The following is a 15,601-nucleotide window of genomic DNA, read 5'->3' on the forward strand; positions in this document are numbered from 1 at the left end:
CAGAAGCTTATTTGAACTGCCCTAGAAATAAGGCAATCACAGACAAGATGACTACATGTCCCAGTCTGCCCACATCCTAGTTTACACCTTATTCTGAGGTTATTATTAATAGAATCCCATTTCTCTCTCAACAGTGGATTATAGGCAAAAGACCCAGAATACAATACAATATTCAAGGAGAAAAACAAAGTTGGAGGACTGACACTACCCAACTTCAAGACTTACTATAAAGCTGCCATAATCAAGACAGTGTGGTATTGGCAAAAGAACAGACAAACACATCAATGGAACAGAATAGAGAGCCCAGAAATAGACCCACATAAAAATAGTCACCTGATCTTTGAGAAAGGAGAAAAGACAATACATTGGAACAAAGGTAGTCTTTTCAACAAACAGTGTTGGAACAACTGAAAACATGCAAAAAAAATGGATCTAAACACAGACCTTCTACCCTTCATAAAAATTACCTCAAAATGGAGTATAGACCTAAAGTAAAATGCAGGAGATAACATAGGAGAAAATCTAGATGACCTTGATTGTGGCAAAGACTTTTCAGATACAATACCAAAGGCACAATCCATGAACGAAATAATTGATAAGATGGACTTCATAAAAATTAAAAACTGCTTTGCAAAAGACAATGTCAGGAGAATGAGAAGACAAGCCATAAGTTGGGAGAAAATATTTGCAAAAGACATAGTTGATAAGAGACTGTAATCCAAAATATACAAAGAACTCTTAAAACTCAACAATAAGAAAACAAACAAAACTCGATTAAAAAACAGGCCAAAAGGGCCAGCCCAGTGGCATAGTGGTTAAGTTCACACACTCTGCTTCAGCAGCCCAGGGTTCGTGGGTTCAGATCCTGGGTGCAGACCTACACACCGCTTGTCAAGCCATGCTGTGGCAGCATCCCAGGTACAAAACAGAGGAAGATGGGCACAGATGTTAGCTCAGGGACAATCTTCCTCAAGCAAAAAGAGGAAGATTGGCAACAGATGTCAGCTCAGGGCCAATCTTCCTCACAAAAAAAATTAATAAATAAATGGGCCAAAGACTTTAACAGACACCTGCCCAAAGAAGATATACAGATGGCAAATAAGCATGTGAAAAGATGCTCCACATCATATGTCACCAGGGAAATGCAAATTAAAACAACGAGATACTACTCCACCGCTGTTGGAATGGCCAAAATCCAGAACACTGACAACACTAAATGCTGACAAGGATGTGGAGAAACAGGAACTCTCATTCATTAAAGGTGGGAATGTAAAATGGTACAGCCACTTTGGAAGACAGTTTGGCGGTTTCTTAAAAAACTAAACATACTCTTACCATACAATCCAGCAATCGCACTCCTTGGTATTTACCCAAAGTTGAAAACTTATGTCTACACAAAAACCTGCACACAGATGTCTATAGCAGCCTTATTCATAATTGCCAAAACTTGGCAGTAACCAAGGTGTCCTTCAGTAGGTGAATGGATAAATAAACTGTGGCACATCCAGAAAATGGAATATTATTTAGTGCTGAAAAGAAATGAGCTATCAAGCCATGAAGAGAAATAGAGAAACTTATACTAAGTGAAAGAAACCAATCTGAAAAGGCTACATTCTGTATGATTCCCACTATACGACATTCTGGAAAAGGTAAAGCTATGGAGATGGTAAAAAGACCAGTGGTTGCCAAGGGTTGGTGTAGGGGGAAGGGATAAATAGGTGGAGCACAGAAGATTTTTTGCACAATAAAAATATTCTGTATGATACTATAATGATGGATACATGTCATTATAAATTTGCCCAAACCCACAGAATGTACAACACCAAGAGTGATAATGTAAACTATGGACTTTGGGAGTTCTTGATGTGTCACTGTAAGTTTACCAATTGTCATAAATGTACCACTCTGGTGGGGAATGTTGATAATGGCAGAGGGGGGGCAACGGGTATATGGGAAATCTCTCTACCTCCTCTCAGATTTGTTATGAACCTAAACTTGTTTTTAAAAAATTACATTTTATAATTAAAATTTAAAAGTGGATTATAAATTATATATGATCACCTTAACAATAGAACAGTAGTTCTCAAAATATAGCATGAAAAACCCCTGGGGCTCCCCAACACCCTTTCAGGGTGCTCATGAGGTGAGAACTATTTTTTATAATACCAAGACAATACATGCCTTTTTCATTTCTCACCAAATATTTTTTGTTCTGTTTTTGTTGACATTTGCACTGATGACACAAGGCAATGATGAGTAAAATTGAAGGCACCTCAGCATGAATTAAGGCAGTAGCACCAAAACTTACCAGTGGTCACTGGATTTATTCTCCACTGCCACTCACTCACAGTTTAAGGGGAAAAAAAAAAAAACGGCAACAACAAAACTGTTTCACTTAAGATAGATGTTCCTTAATGTAACCATAAGAATTACTTTTACCAAATTTCAACCCTCAGGTATACTTCCTTTTAATATTCTGTGTGATGAAATGAGAACACATAAAGCACTTCTGCCACATACAGAAGTACTAAGAAAAACATCAGAGCTATTGTTTAAGTTGGGAGCTGATCTAGCCTCTTTTTTCAAGAAACACTATTTTTGCTGAAAGAATAACTGACAGAAACTATGGTTATTCAAACTTGAGTATCTGGCAGACGTTTTTTTGAAAATGAACTAAGTGTGCCCATCACTTCAAGGAAAACAAACTGACAGTATTTGTTTGGCAATGATAAAATTCAAGCTCTCAAGCAGAAATCAGAATTTTGCAAACTGTATCCACCACAGTGAGCCTGATAGCTTTCCAATACTTAAGCACTTTCCTGATGTGTGGTGATATTAATGAATATGATTTGTTTTATCTTGTATAATGAACAATGTGTCAACTCCATAACTCAGTGAACCAATATTTTCCAAATAACCAACATATGTTACAAAATTACACACTCGTTAAAGAGTCAAAGTACAAGATATACCAGTGAACTTTAACATTATAAAAAGTCCACTGATATGGTTTCATATTCCACTTTGCATCTACCCTCTCCGAAACTGCCACCTGTTGAGTTTTAGTGTAGCATCAAATTATCTGAAAATGCTATTAAAGTACTCCTCCTTTTCCAATTACATATCTGTAGGAGGCAGGATTTTCTTTATATACTTTAGCCACAACAACGTATCACAACAGATTGAATTTAGAGAATCCAGCTGTCTTGTATTTGGTCAGACATTAATGAGATTGGCAGAAAAGTAAAACAATGCCATTCTTCTAAGTATTTTTTGTTCTGGAAAATAGTTACTTTTAACAAATATGTTATTATGTTAACATATAATCAACTCTTTAAATTAATAAACGAATGTTTTTGAAATTTCTCAGCTTTAATTTCTAATATGGTAAATAGATATCTACAACCCACATAAAAGAAAGTTCTTTGAGGTCCTCAATTTTTAAGTGCAAAGGGGTCCTGAGACCAAAATAGTTGACAACTGAAGATATAGGAAATTATTAAATAAATGGATAATAGTCAAAGAAAATATGATAGGGCAAACAAGTTTTAAAGGTGGAACAACGGCAAATGACTTATTCCATTGTAGATTTAATTTGAACTTCTTACAAGAGAGAAAAAGGTTGTAGAGGTAAGTTAGTTTATTTTAATCAGGCTTTTAAAAGCATACAATGAAAAGATATAATTAAGAAGTACTTCCATTTCATGAGGCTATTTACTTCAAGAATCTTATTGTAGGGTACCTAGAAGTGAAGAGGGATAGGAATAAGGCCTAGAATGCATTTTTAAAAGATACATGTACTTCCTCTTAAACCATTTCATTATAAACGATACAGAGGAAAATAAGGAGAAAAACTGTCTTGTTTAAATTTAATTATTTCTATTATTCTAACTTCTAAGACAGAGAATAAGAATAAAGTGCTAAGTGAAAGCCAGCTAATTATATTAGTTGCAAGACTATTTTGTGATTTAAATCACTGGTAACATTACCATCTTGCGGCAAAATCAAGTACTGCAATTTTGAATGACAAAGAACCTGAGAACTGTTAACCATGCTTTTGAAAAAAGTCAAGTAGTTTAGAAGCCACTCCTAAGTAAAAAATCTTTAAAGTTCTTTAATAGAGACAAAGAAAAATAATTCAAAAGAGTGTTATTTAAATAGAGAACTAAAAGCATGCCCTAATAAAACAGTAAAGTTAAAAACAAAAGCATAGCCAAAAGCCCCACCACTGATGAAAATGTTTCAACGTATCAACTTAGTAATTAAAAGTGCCACTGCTAATTCTTATAGAGCAAAGTTATACTTTATAAGCATAATATTAGATAAAAGTTGTGTTTGGTAATTCAATATTCATTGTTAAGTTATCTCATTTTTATAAGTTATAATTGCTGCCACACTTAAATTCTCTCATTTTGTAATAGAGGAGGTACTAGCCTCCTTACTATTTTCTCTTCACCTTGGCTGAAGTGATTTTCATGTGAATTTTCCCAAGTATGCAATGAACAATCTAGTTATTACTGACAATCTAATCCAAAATCTACCCTCACCTCTTGCAGACATTAATCTATTGAATTGCAGCTAAACCCAATAAAACCTATTTGTGTGTGTGTGTGTCTGTGTATAGACATATATACACACACATTAGGGTAGCATAAAGATTATAAGAATCAGAGAAAAGAAGAAATAAAGGCTAGAAAGATATGACAGTATCATTTTATCTTTTATTAGCTAGTCTTTTCCACTTTAAAATGATACACATAGCACGGACAAATGTTTCCCTTAAAAGCAGAGGTCTAGATTCATTAAGTCCAAGAATAAAGGTAAGATGCATATTGTCAATTTCTAGCCATCATTGTATATATCTAAAACAGTGAGGTAGCGTGAATATTCTCCATATTCTTGTTAACTCTCCATTTTGCTTCCAATACAATAACAGATGTATGATATATACAGAAAGCAAGAAAGAGAGAAAGAATGCACAAGAATGCAAGCACTCATCTTCACCTCTGCTGCTTCTGCAATGGTGGCTGGATTACTCCTCGACTAGACCTAAGCAAATTCTCTGAAATAACCAATGGGTGCTCCCAATAGCCCACAAACTATATAACTTGTTCCTCTGAAGTAAGGCTTTGTCACCTTTGTGGACTTTAATATTTTAAAAACCTAGTTTGAATAACCTAATTTTTTTTCATTACATGGGGCGATGATTTATTCTGTATTCAGTTAATAGCAATGATTTTGAGGTCCAAGCCCTCTCACCTTAAGAACACGACCCTGCCTAATTCAAAACCACCACCAAATGAGAATTTGTTCTGAAGATCCAAATAGTACTAATTTACTAACTGTATCCAACCTGTTGATGACTGCAATGTTTGGTGCAAGCTGTGTGGCAAATGAACGGTGAACAGAGGGGAATGGACGCTATTTCTGAAGAAGTCTTCTGTTGCTTTAGACTGCAAAACCTTTGTTTCCCAAAGCTGCAGAGAAAAAAAATGTTTACTTTAAAAAAAAAACTTTTATAGGATATTTCTTTTTTTTCTTACGTTTTTTAAATTAAATTGTCAGCTGATGGCACAATAAATAGACAAGTACTAAACTATAATTAAGGGATGAGAACTATAATTTATCAGTTTTTTAAGCTGAAAAATAACAAGACAGAGAGAGAAACTTGTATTGTCTACAAACCTGCTTCAAGTCTTTTAAGACTTGTTCCTCTATACCTTCTTCAGCAAATAGATCCCGTACTCCTTCAATTACATCTTCAATTACAGATCTGTAGAGTTTAGGCTACATAAAAGCAATTGTTAAAGTTTTAAATTCTCCAGTTTGAATATATTCAGCCTTAAAAGACATGCAGTGTACACTTTCTAATCTTGTAGTCTAAAGGAAAACCACCGTAAGGATTTTTGCTAAGTGCATCCTACTCCCAGTAGCTTCCCATAAATTGTGTTAGCTTCAGACCCACAGTCTCAGCCTACCTACAAGTACAGGACTACAATAAAATACGAGATAATAATCTCATTAAGATGTGTGGTTACCATTGTGTTACTTGGCTTTTGTGTCAGTATTTAACCTCCCCACTCCTTATAAAAAGGGAAATTAAATTTAAGTCAGGTGGAAATGAACCTTCTGTTTTCAATTTACCTTTTTCTCAAAGAGGCCAAAGGAGCTTTTTTAGAGTCCACTATATTATTTCCACAAATGTAAATAAAGTCCAAGCCATAAGATTGCGGCAAGCACTTACATAGAATAACCAAAGCCCATCCCACCTCCAAAATACACATAATTCAAAAAAAATATTCTAAATCATTGTCAAGTAAAAGCACAACTGCACCAAAATGGATTTCCTAACAGAAACTAAAGAGGATGTGAATGAACCTTGCCTTTCCACGATCTGCATATTGCAGAGACTTAAGTAACATCCTAAAATGCTTCCTAATAAAAACATGCCATGACAATAGTTTTAAGCAGATTTCTACCCAGATGGAACATTGGTCAATATCAATAGAAAAATAGCCCTGTGAAACAAACTCAGTCCTTCAAACCTACGTAAATTGTGCTCCACTCCCACCCCAGCCCAAAATGGCAGTGCTAAGTGTCCTAACAATACCGATCTAGTGGAAGTTGCACTCATAAGAAACGGCAAAACAGGAATTTAGTTGAGTTGCTCTTATTTCAAATTGCTTAATCAGGCCAAAAGGAAAATTGTGGCATTCTAGGACTGCTTTTTCATACTACCCAGTAAATACTCTAAATACTCCTGCTCATGCCAAGAGTGGCACGGTTTTAAACTAACCCTTCTGCAGATCCAGGGTAAGCTGATGAATAGGCCAATCAGCACAATTTAAATAATACATTCTTCACAAGCATATCCATTAAGATTAAGTGCCCTAGATTAGTTGCTTCTTCTAAAACAGTTTACCCTGATAAACGCATACTAAATTGACGCTTCAGTGTTAGTCCTAGCTAGTGTTATCACATTTAAAGCTAGAGGAAAAAACTCCTAGGGCTAAAAACATCTTCAAGATATGCCGTCAGGGGCCGGCCCGGTGGCTTAGTGGTTAAGTGCGCGTGCTCTGCTACTGGCGGCCTGGGTTCGGATCCCGGGCCAGCACCGACGCACCGCTTCTCCAGCCATGCTGAGGCCGTGTCCCACATACAGCAACTAGAAGGATGTGCAACTATAACATACAACTATCTACCGGGGCTTTGGGGGGAAAGAAAAATGGAGGAGGATTGGCAATAGATGTTAGCTCAGAGCCGGTCTTCCTCAGCAAAAAGAGGAGGATTAGCACAGATGTTAGCTCAGGGCTGATCTCCCTCACACACACACACAAAAAAGATATGCCGTCAGAGTGTAACAGCAGCTATCAAAAATAACCCATTAGAACACAATTTTTCAAAAGCAAAGTAGGTACTGAACATATTTTCTCTTCTAGGACTACAGTTAGGCTTTATAGTCGTTCTGTTATCTTTATTAAAACTATGTATAGCCAGGAACTCCATCTTAACCTTTTCTCTATTTAAAAGAAAACACACACACACTCTCCTTGGAGTTCACCATTAGAAGAAATGGTATACTTACACAGTAAGCTTATATTCAAGCATAAGTATTTTACATATCTCAAAACACATTAACATCAGAAAATAGATACACATTAAAATAACAACATGCCTCTAAATTGACCATTTAATGCTGCATATGTATACACGGAACCCATAAAATAACACAGATCTGGACAAGCACATTGCCTTTCACCAAATGTGAAGTCTGTTGAGATGAAATGAAAATAGAAGTTAATCTCTGATTTTCTTTTTTTCTTTAATTCAGATTTTTAAGACTGACTGACATTCTCACAAGTACCGTTTAGCCTGTCAATTCTCACTGTGAGGTTTAGGTGCCCCTTAAGAGTAGGAGACCAGTGTTTGTGTTTTTTAACTCCAATTGTACACTTAAGCATTAAGATGCTAAAGGATGGGGAAATGGCGCGGCGGGGAGGGGGAACTCTAAAAATACGTGGTAGGGTAACATAAAATATCACATCACCTGTTACTTCAGGTAAATAATATAGCTTAGAAACAACAATGGCCGTACTAAAATTAAGAACTATAATTAGAGTATAACTGAACTCGGTAAATTTTCTAAACACATAAACTGGGAGGCTTAAGGTGAGTTCCACCTCTAACAACCTTCTAAACACCTCATTCTAGAAAACTGCAGTTAGCGTGGAGAGGAGGAGAAGAGCAGGGACATTTGTTCTTCCGGTGGGGGCCAGGCCCAACTTCCGGCTGAGCTACTGGCCCTCATGGCTTCGTCCAACGTGGAGGAGAACAGTCGGCGCCCCTAAGGGAGAGGGTTTCTGACAGTCTGTGAAGGGCCAGGAGATTAAAAAAAGGGCGTGCAGAGCTCAGCTGCCGAGAACCTGGAACCCGCGCTCCCTCTACAGAGAGCGCAGGCGGAGAGGCCCGGCAGTTCTTCCTTACCACTGGGTTGATGGAGGCCATCACGGCGGATCCAGTGCCTCGCCCCTCGCGCCTGCGCAACACGTGGTGCACTGCTGAGGATCGCTGGATGCACTGATCAGTCGGTGCACGTTACCGGGCAACTACGTAAGGACGCTGGGGGCGGGGCAGGGGAGGAGAGAAAGGTTAATGAATTGAGCAGCGTTAACCGGCGATGCTGTGGCAAAGTAGGGAAGAGGTTGGCCTACGTGAGCAAGGAGGCTAGCTGAAATAGGGTGGTTAAATCCCATCTAACCACCTTTAGGCGGTTCACATGACCCCGAAGATCCTTTATTTTCTCAATCTGTGAAATAAAGACTAAAAATAGAGGAAGGGCGATGCAGCGGTAGATCCACGTTCACCTTCAGCTTTAAAGGGGTTGGGCCAGGAAAGAAGGGAGACTAGTGGTATCTGTCCTCTCCTACCAGTTTTCATTCCCCTCACCACGCCCCACTCTGCAGGTGAACTCCAGTAAAAGTATAACAAGAACCAAACTCTTCTAAGTTTGGTTATCAAAGTGTGGGACAGCAACATCAGCATCGTCTGGGAACCTGTTAAACTTGCAAGTTATTGGGTCCCACCCCAGACCTACTGAATCAGAAACTCTGAGAATGGAGCCCAGCATTCTGTAACTTTAACATGCTCTCCAGGTGATTCTGATGGAAGCTTAAATGAGACTCACTGTCCCAAGACAAAGATTCTCAGCTTTGGCTGCACACGGAAATCACCTGGAGAGCTTAATAAAGGTTTGGCACCTGAGTCTCACCCCAGAGACTCTGATTCTATTCTGCAGCCAAGGTGGAGAACCACTGCTAAAATCAAGTTAGCTCCCTAACACCACTCTAGCTCCTTTTCCTCCTCAGGCAGAAATCACCACTTCTTGATTTGCAGTAATTCTCTCCCTCCCCTGAAAGATAAAGCATCTAGGGGCATCACTTGCCTTGGGCTGAGGGTGAATGTAAGCACAGATAACCTGGAGGGCTAGAAAAGGGAAGAAGTCATCTATTGCTAATACTCTACCTTTTAAACAGCCTTTCTATCCTGCAGACGAGCCCTGACCTAACCAGGTGGCTAAGTTATTTAATCATTAAAAATCCTATTAGGTTTCAAATAGGCTGTTTACTTATTTATTTGTGTGTATAAGTTCAGTAGAGCTATTTATGCCCTACCACTCTGTATTTGCTTTGCCTGGATCAGGTACCTTTTGGTCTGTGAGTTTCAAGCACCTGATTTATATGAAGCCCTTTAGAAGACTTTCCTAAATTGAAAACTATCTAAAATTTCCTTTACAAAAAGCCGAGAACTTTATATAATAATTTTTAATGATTGTATCTCTACCTGGCAATTTTCTATCAGAAGTATTCAAAATGACTTGTCTTTCACCTAAAATAGAAAAGCTAAAAGCAGTCATTGATTCCTACTGATATTATAAAATCCAATTAAATTATTCAAGCTGGGAAATAAGAAAGCTGAAAGATCTCTTGTTTTCTATCTTTTTCATAGCCAAGTTTTAAAACTTTATTCCTAAATGCATAGGACTAGTAATCAGCTAACTTTTTGTGACAACATACTGTTTTGTATTACTTCATTGTGTGTTTTACCCTTCTCAGGGCTATACTGTAGATCATACATATTTTTGAAATTAAATTTGGGCCTTGGTACCTATAAAGAGTGTGACTTAGAGTTGAACTGCTATTGCTTAGTATGTTTAGTAGACTCAGGTACAGAGAGGTTATGTAACTTTGGCAGAAAAATGTCAGCAACTTTCCATTTGCCCCTTGTGATCTGTCTGCATGGTCACTAGTAGACTCAGCTGTAATTTCTTCCCAATAACAGAGGCAATGACTCTTAGAGGAGGTAGGCTTTAACCCATGTTCTAGGTAAATCCGAGTTGCAAATCTGCTCTAGACCTGTGATAGCCAGCTTCCAAGATGACCCCTAGTGATTCCCACCTCCTGGTATTCACAGCCTTGTGTTTTTCCGTCCCACATTGTACCATAGTTTGTTTGGGTAACCAATAGAATAAAACAGATGTGATAGTGTATCACTTCCACAATTATAAATGACTGTGGCTGCCTTCTTGGGCTGTCTCTTTCTCAGATCACTGACTTGGGGACAAGACAGCTGTCATGTCCTGAAGACACTCAGGGAGCCTATGGAGAGGCCCATATGGTAAGGAACAGAGACTCTAGCTCATAGCCAGTGAGAATTAGAAGCCTGTAGACAATCACATGAGTAAGCTTGGAAATTGATCCTTCCCCATTTGAGCTGTCAGATTATTGCTGCCCTGGCTGACAGCTTAACTACATTCCTTTGAGAGACCTTTAACAAGAACCACCCTCTAGGCATCTCCCAGATTCCCAAGCCTCAAAAACTGTGTGAGATAGTAAGTTTATGTGTCGTTTTGAGCAGTTAAGTTTTGGGGTAATTTATTACAGAGCATGAGATAACTAATACAGGGCCCATTCTCTGAATGGACTGAGACTAGTGGAAGCTTGGTTTTTCCTCATTGTACTCTCAGCATTTAAAGTTTCTTGAATACCCTCATCAGTCACAAGAGCATTTGAAAAGTATGTAAAGGAATCTTTATAGACATATTTGATAGCGTTGACCCCAGGTTATCATCAAACAAGCAGACTGTTATGGCCACATTTCTTTTGTCAATTTTTCAACTCAGAGGGGAAGTGTGTTGCATACACAAAGCACTTTTGATGCTAAAAATGAAATTTCAAGATCCCAAGCCTCAGTGAGGAAATTTTACAGTGACTATTTTTTATGATAGTAAATAAAGAATAAAAAAGGAATGCTGATCTTTGGTCCTTCTTTGAGTACACAGTTCTTCGAAATTACACCTGTGGCAAAACATAAAGCTCTTCCCCAACTGCCCATCACAATTCAGAGCATCAGATTTTCATTTTCTCCTGCTTTGTTTAGAGACTGTAATATATATTTAATATATCATTAGTAATCAGCACCAGTTTTGTAACATTTATGCAAATCTTAATACAGTCATGCCTCTTTTAATGATGGAGATATGTTCTAAGAAATGCATTGTTAGGCAATTTCATCATTGTGCGAACATCATAGCATGTACTTACACAAACCTAGATGGTATGGCCTACTACACACCTAGGCTATATGGTAATAATCTTAGGGGACCACCGTCATATATGCGGTCCGTCATTGACCAAAACCATTGTTATGCTGCATATTGACTGTAATCAGATTAATTTCTTTGCATTCTGTGTGTTCTCATTACTTTTGCCTGGAGGTTTCAGTGATAGTATTACAAAAGTAAAGAAACAATTTCACTTTGCTTATTGTGAGAAAACACCATATCTATGAAGTCCTTTCTCTGAATAAGAATGTAAAAAACAAAATGTATTTTAGAAACAACCCATTATCTTTTACATATCAAATTTTACAGTCAAATACAGGGCATTTCAGTAACTGTATAGACTCTAAATAATATATGTATCAGTAATGAAAAAATACAACTTAGTCTATAAGCACATGGCTTGAGGCAGCAAATATTTATAATTAGCTCCTTAACATTTTGCAACCAATGCACTAAAGCCAGCAGTATTGTTTCTCTGCCTGTTTCATCCTTCACATCTTCCAGGAAATGAAAATCCAGATAATCTCTGCCTCACCTTGTAACTTTGCAATGGTTACAATGTTGGTAGTTCTGATTTATTTATACTCTGCACTTTTGTAACATTTTCCATTTTCTAATACAACTCCAAAATCAACTTACGTTATTTGAACACCAGATTCTGTTCCACCATGATGAATCCCTCCCCCCCACCCAACAGGAGTTCAGTGAAAATGACCGTGTGACACAATGCTATAGTCAACCAGTGACCTTATCACACAGTGAAACACTGTTAATAATCACATTACGGCCTACTTCAAGATATTTTAAGGCTAAAGAGATGTATACATTGTGTACATATGAAAATTAGTGGCTATAATTAACTCACGGATAGTATGGAGGATGACTTCAAACGCAATTTTCCCCATGGCTACTTTTTCAATATTCTCGTCAGTGTCTTGATAAGGAGTCAGTAATTTCCTAGCTAACAAATGATTCCATTTTCATTTCTTTAATCACAGTGTGTATAATCATACATGAACATGAAATATTAGCAAGGATAATGCCCATTGCTTCCAGTTAATCTTCCAACCTAAATTTCTGCTTAGAGAAGATGGAGGTAAAGACCAAAAAAATGAATTTCAGGCTATGACCTGGAGAGAACCAATCAGCTTTGATCCCACAATAACTGTACTTTTCTTCTTTCCTAATTTGTCTCATTTTATAAGAGGTAAATGGCAGCATCTTGAATATTCTATACTGTTATCTTAGGTGCTTCAAATATCAGGAAAGGCAGGAACGACATGGCATGAACACACTTCTTCCTATTCCTTCCACTAAGTACAGCTAAAAACTCTGGATATTATATATAAAACAAACATAAGAAGGGGGCTGGCCGGGTGGCGTAGCAATTAAGTGCACGTGCTCTGCTTCGGCGGCCTGGGGTTCACCGGTTCGGATCCCAGGTGTGCACCGACAAACCGCTTGTCAACCCATGCTGTGGTAGCGTCCCATATAAAGTAGAGGAAGAAGGGCATAGATGTTAGCCCAGGGCCAATCTTCCTCAGCAAAAAGAGGAGGATTAGCATCAGATGTTAGCTCAGGGCTGATCTTCCTCACAAAAAAAAAAAGACTACACAAAGAAATACTCTCAAAAACACTGTAGATAAATCAAAATGGAATTCTAAAAAAATGTACAAGAACCAACAGGAAGGCAGGAAAAAGAAAAGAGAAATAAAGGATAGCAGGAACAAACAGAAAACAAAAAGACAGACACAAACCAGTGTTGGCAAGGATGTGAAGGAAGTGTAAAATGGTGCAGCTGCTTTGGAAAACAGTTTGGCAGTTTCTTGAAAAGTTAAATATATAACTTCAATATTATATTTAAATATAATGTTTAAACATATTGTATTTAAATATGATATATTTTAAAAATTAAAAATATGAAGTTACCATATGACCCAGCAATTTCACTCATACCCAAGAGAAATGAAAACATATGTCCACACAAAGCTTGTACATGCATGCTCACAGCAGTGCTGCTGATAATAGGGAAAAAGTCGGGAAAATCCAAATGTCCATCAACTGATGAATGGGTAAATAAAATGTGGGCTAGCCCTACAATGGAATACTATTTGACAATAAAAAGGAAGGAAGTACTGGTACCTGCATGAACCTGGATGAACCTGGGTGAACAACGTGAATGAACCTCAAAAACATTATACTAAGTAAAAGAAGCCAGAGACGAAAAGCCTATATTGTATAATTCTATTTATACAAACTGTCCAGGAAAGGTAAATATATAGAGACAGAATTTAGGTTAGCAGTTGCTTGGAGCTGGGATGAGAACAAGAGTGATTGAAAATTGGCTTGAAGGATCTTTTAGGGGAGAGGGAAATGTTCTAAAATTGATTGTGGTGATAGTTGTACAATTCTGTGTATACACAGTCATGTGCCATATCACAAAATCTTGGTCAACGATGGACTGCATATATGATGGTGGCCCCATCAGATTAGTACCATACAGCCTAGGTGTGCAGTAGGCTTTACCATCTAGGTTTGTATAAGTACACTCAATGATGTTCGCATAGTGACAAAATCTCCTAACAACCCATTTCTCAGAACATATCCCGTCGTTAAGCAACACGTGACTGTACTAAAAACCACTGAATTGTACACTTAAAACAGGTGAATTTTATGATATATAAATTAGTCCTCAACAAAGCTGTTAAAAGGTACCAAGGGAGGCTTTCTTCTTTAGGGTGGACCTAATTTTTTTAATTGTGGTAAAATACTCATAACATAAAATTTGCAGTCTTAACCATTTTGGAGTGTACAGTTCAGTGGCATTGAGTACATTCACATTGTTGTGCAACCATCACTACCATTCATCTCCATAACTCTTTTCATCTTGCAAAGCTGACACTCTGTACCCTTAGACAATAACTCCCCATTTTAATTTGAGGTTATATTTTATCCTTGTGTGGACAGGTCAAGAGAATTAAGCACCTGGCATTGTTTCACATGCAGGAAAAAACCTTCTGCATGAATGGTTGCAAAATACTTTTAACAAAAGACAGATACTCTCATTTCATAACCAGAAATAACACTTACTTTATTGGATGTTGGGTATTAAATGAGAAAACACGATTCGTGGCACATAGCAGGTGCTAAAAGGCTAACGGTACTTCCTCTTCACTTTCAGCAACTTTTGAAAACAAGATTAAATCAAGTTTAAAAACAAACATTTTAATCTTTTCAACCCCTGACAATATGTGTCTGTTTATTAAGAAAAAGTATATTTGTAATTATAAGTGAGATAGGTTTTAAATTTCTTGAGGAAAGAGGCTGTGTATTATTCATCCTTATATGCCCCCTGAGTTCCTAGCATAGTACCTCCAATATGGAAAACATTATTAAATGTTATTGATTTGAATTTATTGTTAAACTGCTAAAAAATGGAATTTCTAGCCTATTTGTGGGGGAAAAATTCTGGACTAAAATGCAACTATCCTTAGAAGAAGTAGTGCATTTATTGAAATTCATCCTATCATTCATTCATTCATTCAATATTTTTTTATTTAACATATAGGTGATAAGCTCTGGCTAAGGGATCAGCACCCTAACACTGATACTACCGTCACCTACCACCACTTCTGTATTGGGGCCTCTTCCCAGAAAATGGGAAATCACTGTGGGCAGAGCCACCCAAATCAAACACCCAGATGGGTAGGGGGGAAAGAAAAATACACAAGCAATTGCAATATAGTGGGATTGGTACTAAAAATTACTTATGAGGAGCACCTAACCTGAATGGGCAGAGTCAGGGAAGGCTTCCTGGAATGGGACCCCTAAACTTAGATCTGTGGAGTGAGTAAGGGACAAAGGAAGGGGGCAAGGAAGAGCGTTCCAGGGAGAATGCTCTGTGCAAGACAAAGCTTGGGGCATGAGAGAGAACGCAGCGGGTTTGAGGAAATGAGGGCAGTTCTGTTTGGCCAGAGGATA

The 15,601-nt window shown here is 37.7% G+C and overlaps 1 protein-coding gene across 2 annotated transcripts in view; it reads right to left on the reverse strand.

Moving 5' to 3' along the window:
- The window catches only part of GTF2A1L (general transcription factor IIA subunit 1 like), a 47,757-nt gene extending 39,252 nt beyond the window's left edge, over positions 1-8,505 (reverse strand). The window contains exons 1-3 of one of the 2 annotated variants that reach the window (XM_004436662.3): positions 8,485-8,505; positions 5,686-5,787; positions 5,354-5,477 (exon numbers count right to left, since the gene is read on the reverse strand). In XM_004436662.3, coding sequence (XP_004436719.2) covers positions 5,354-5,477; positions 5,686-5,787; positions 8,485-8,505 — 247 coding nt within the window. The remainder of the gene's footprint in view (positions 1-5,353; positions 5,478-5,685; positions 5,788-8,484) is intronic. The other variant, XM_087436799.1, reaches the window with a different exon arrangement.
- Between the last annotated feature and the right edge of the window lie 7,096 nt (positions 8,506-15,601).

This window comes from Ceratotherium simum, chromosome 11, assembly GCF_057802395.1.
Source record: "Ceratotherium simum simum isolate JZ-2026a chromosome 11, ASM5780239v1, whole genome shotgun sequence".
NCBI lineage: Eukaryota > Metazoa > Chordata > Mammalia > Perissodactyla > Rhinocerotidae > Ceratotherium > Ceratotherium simum.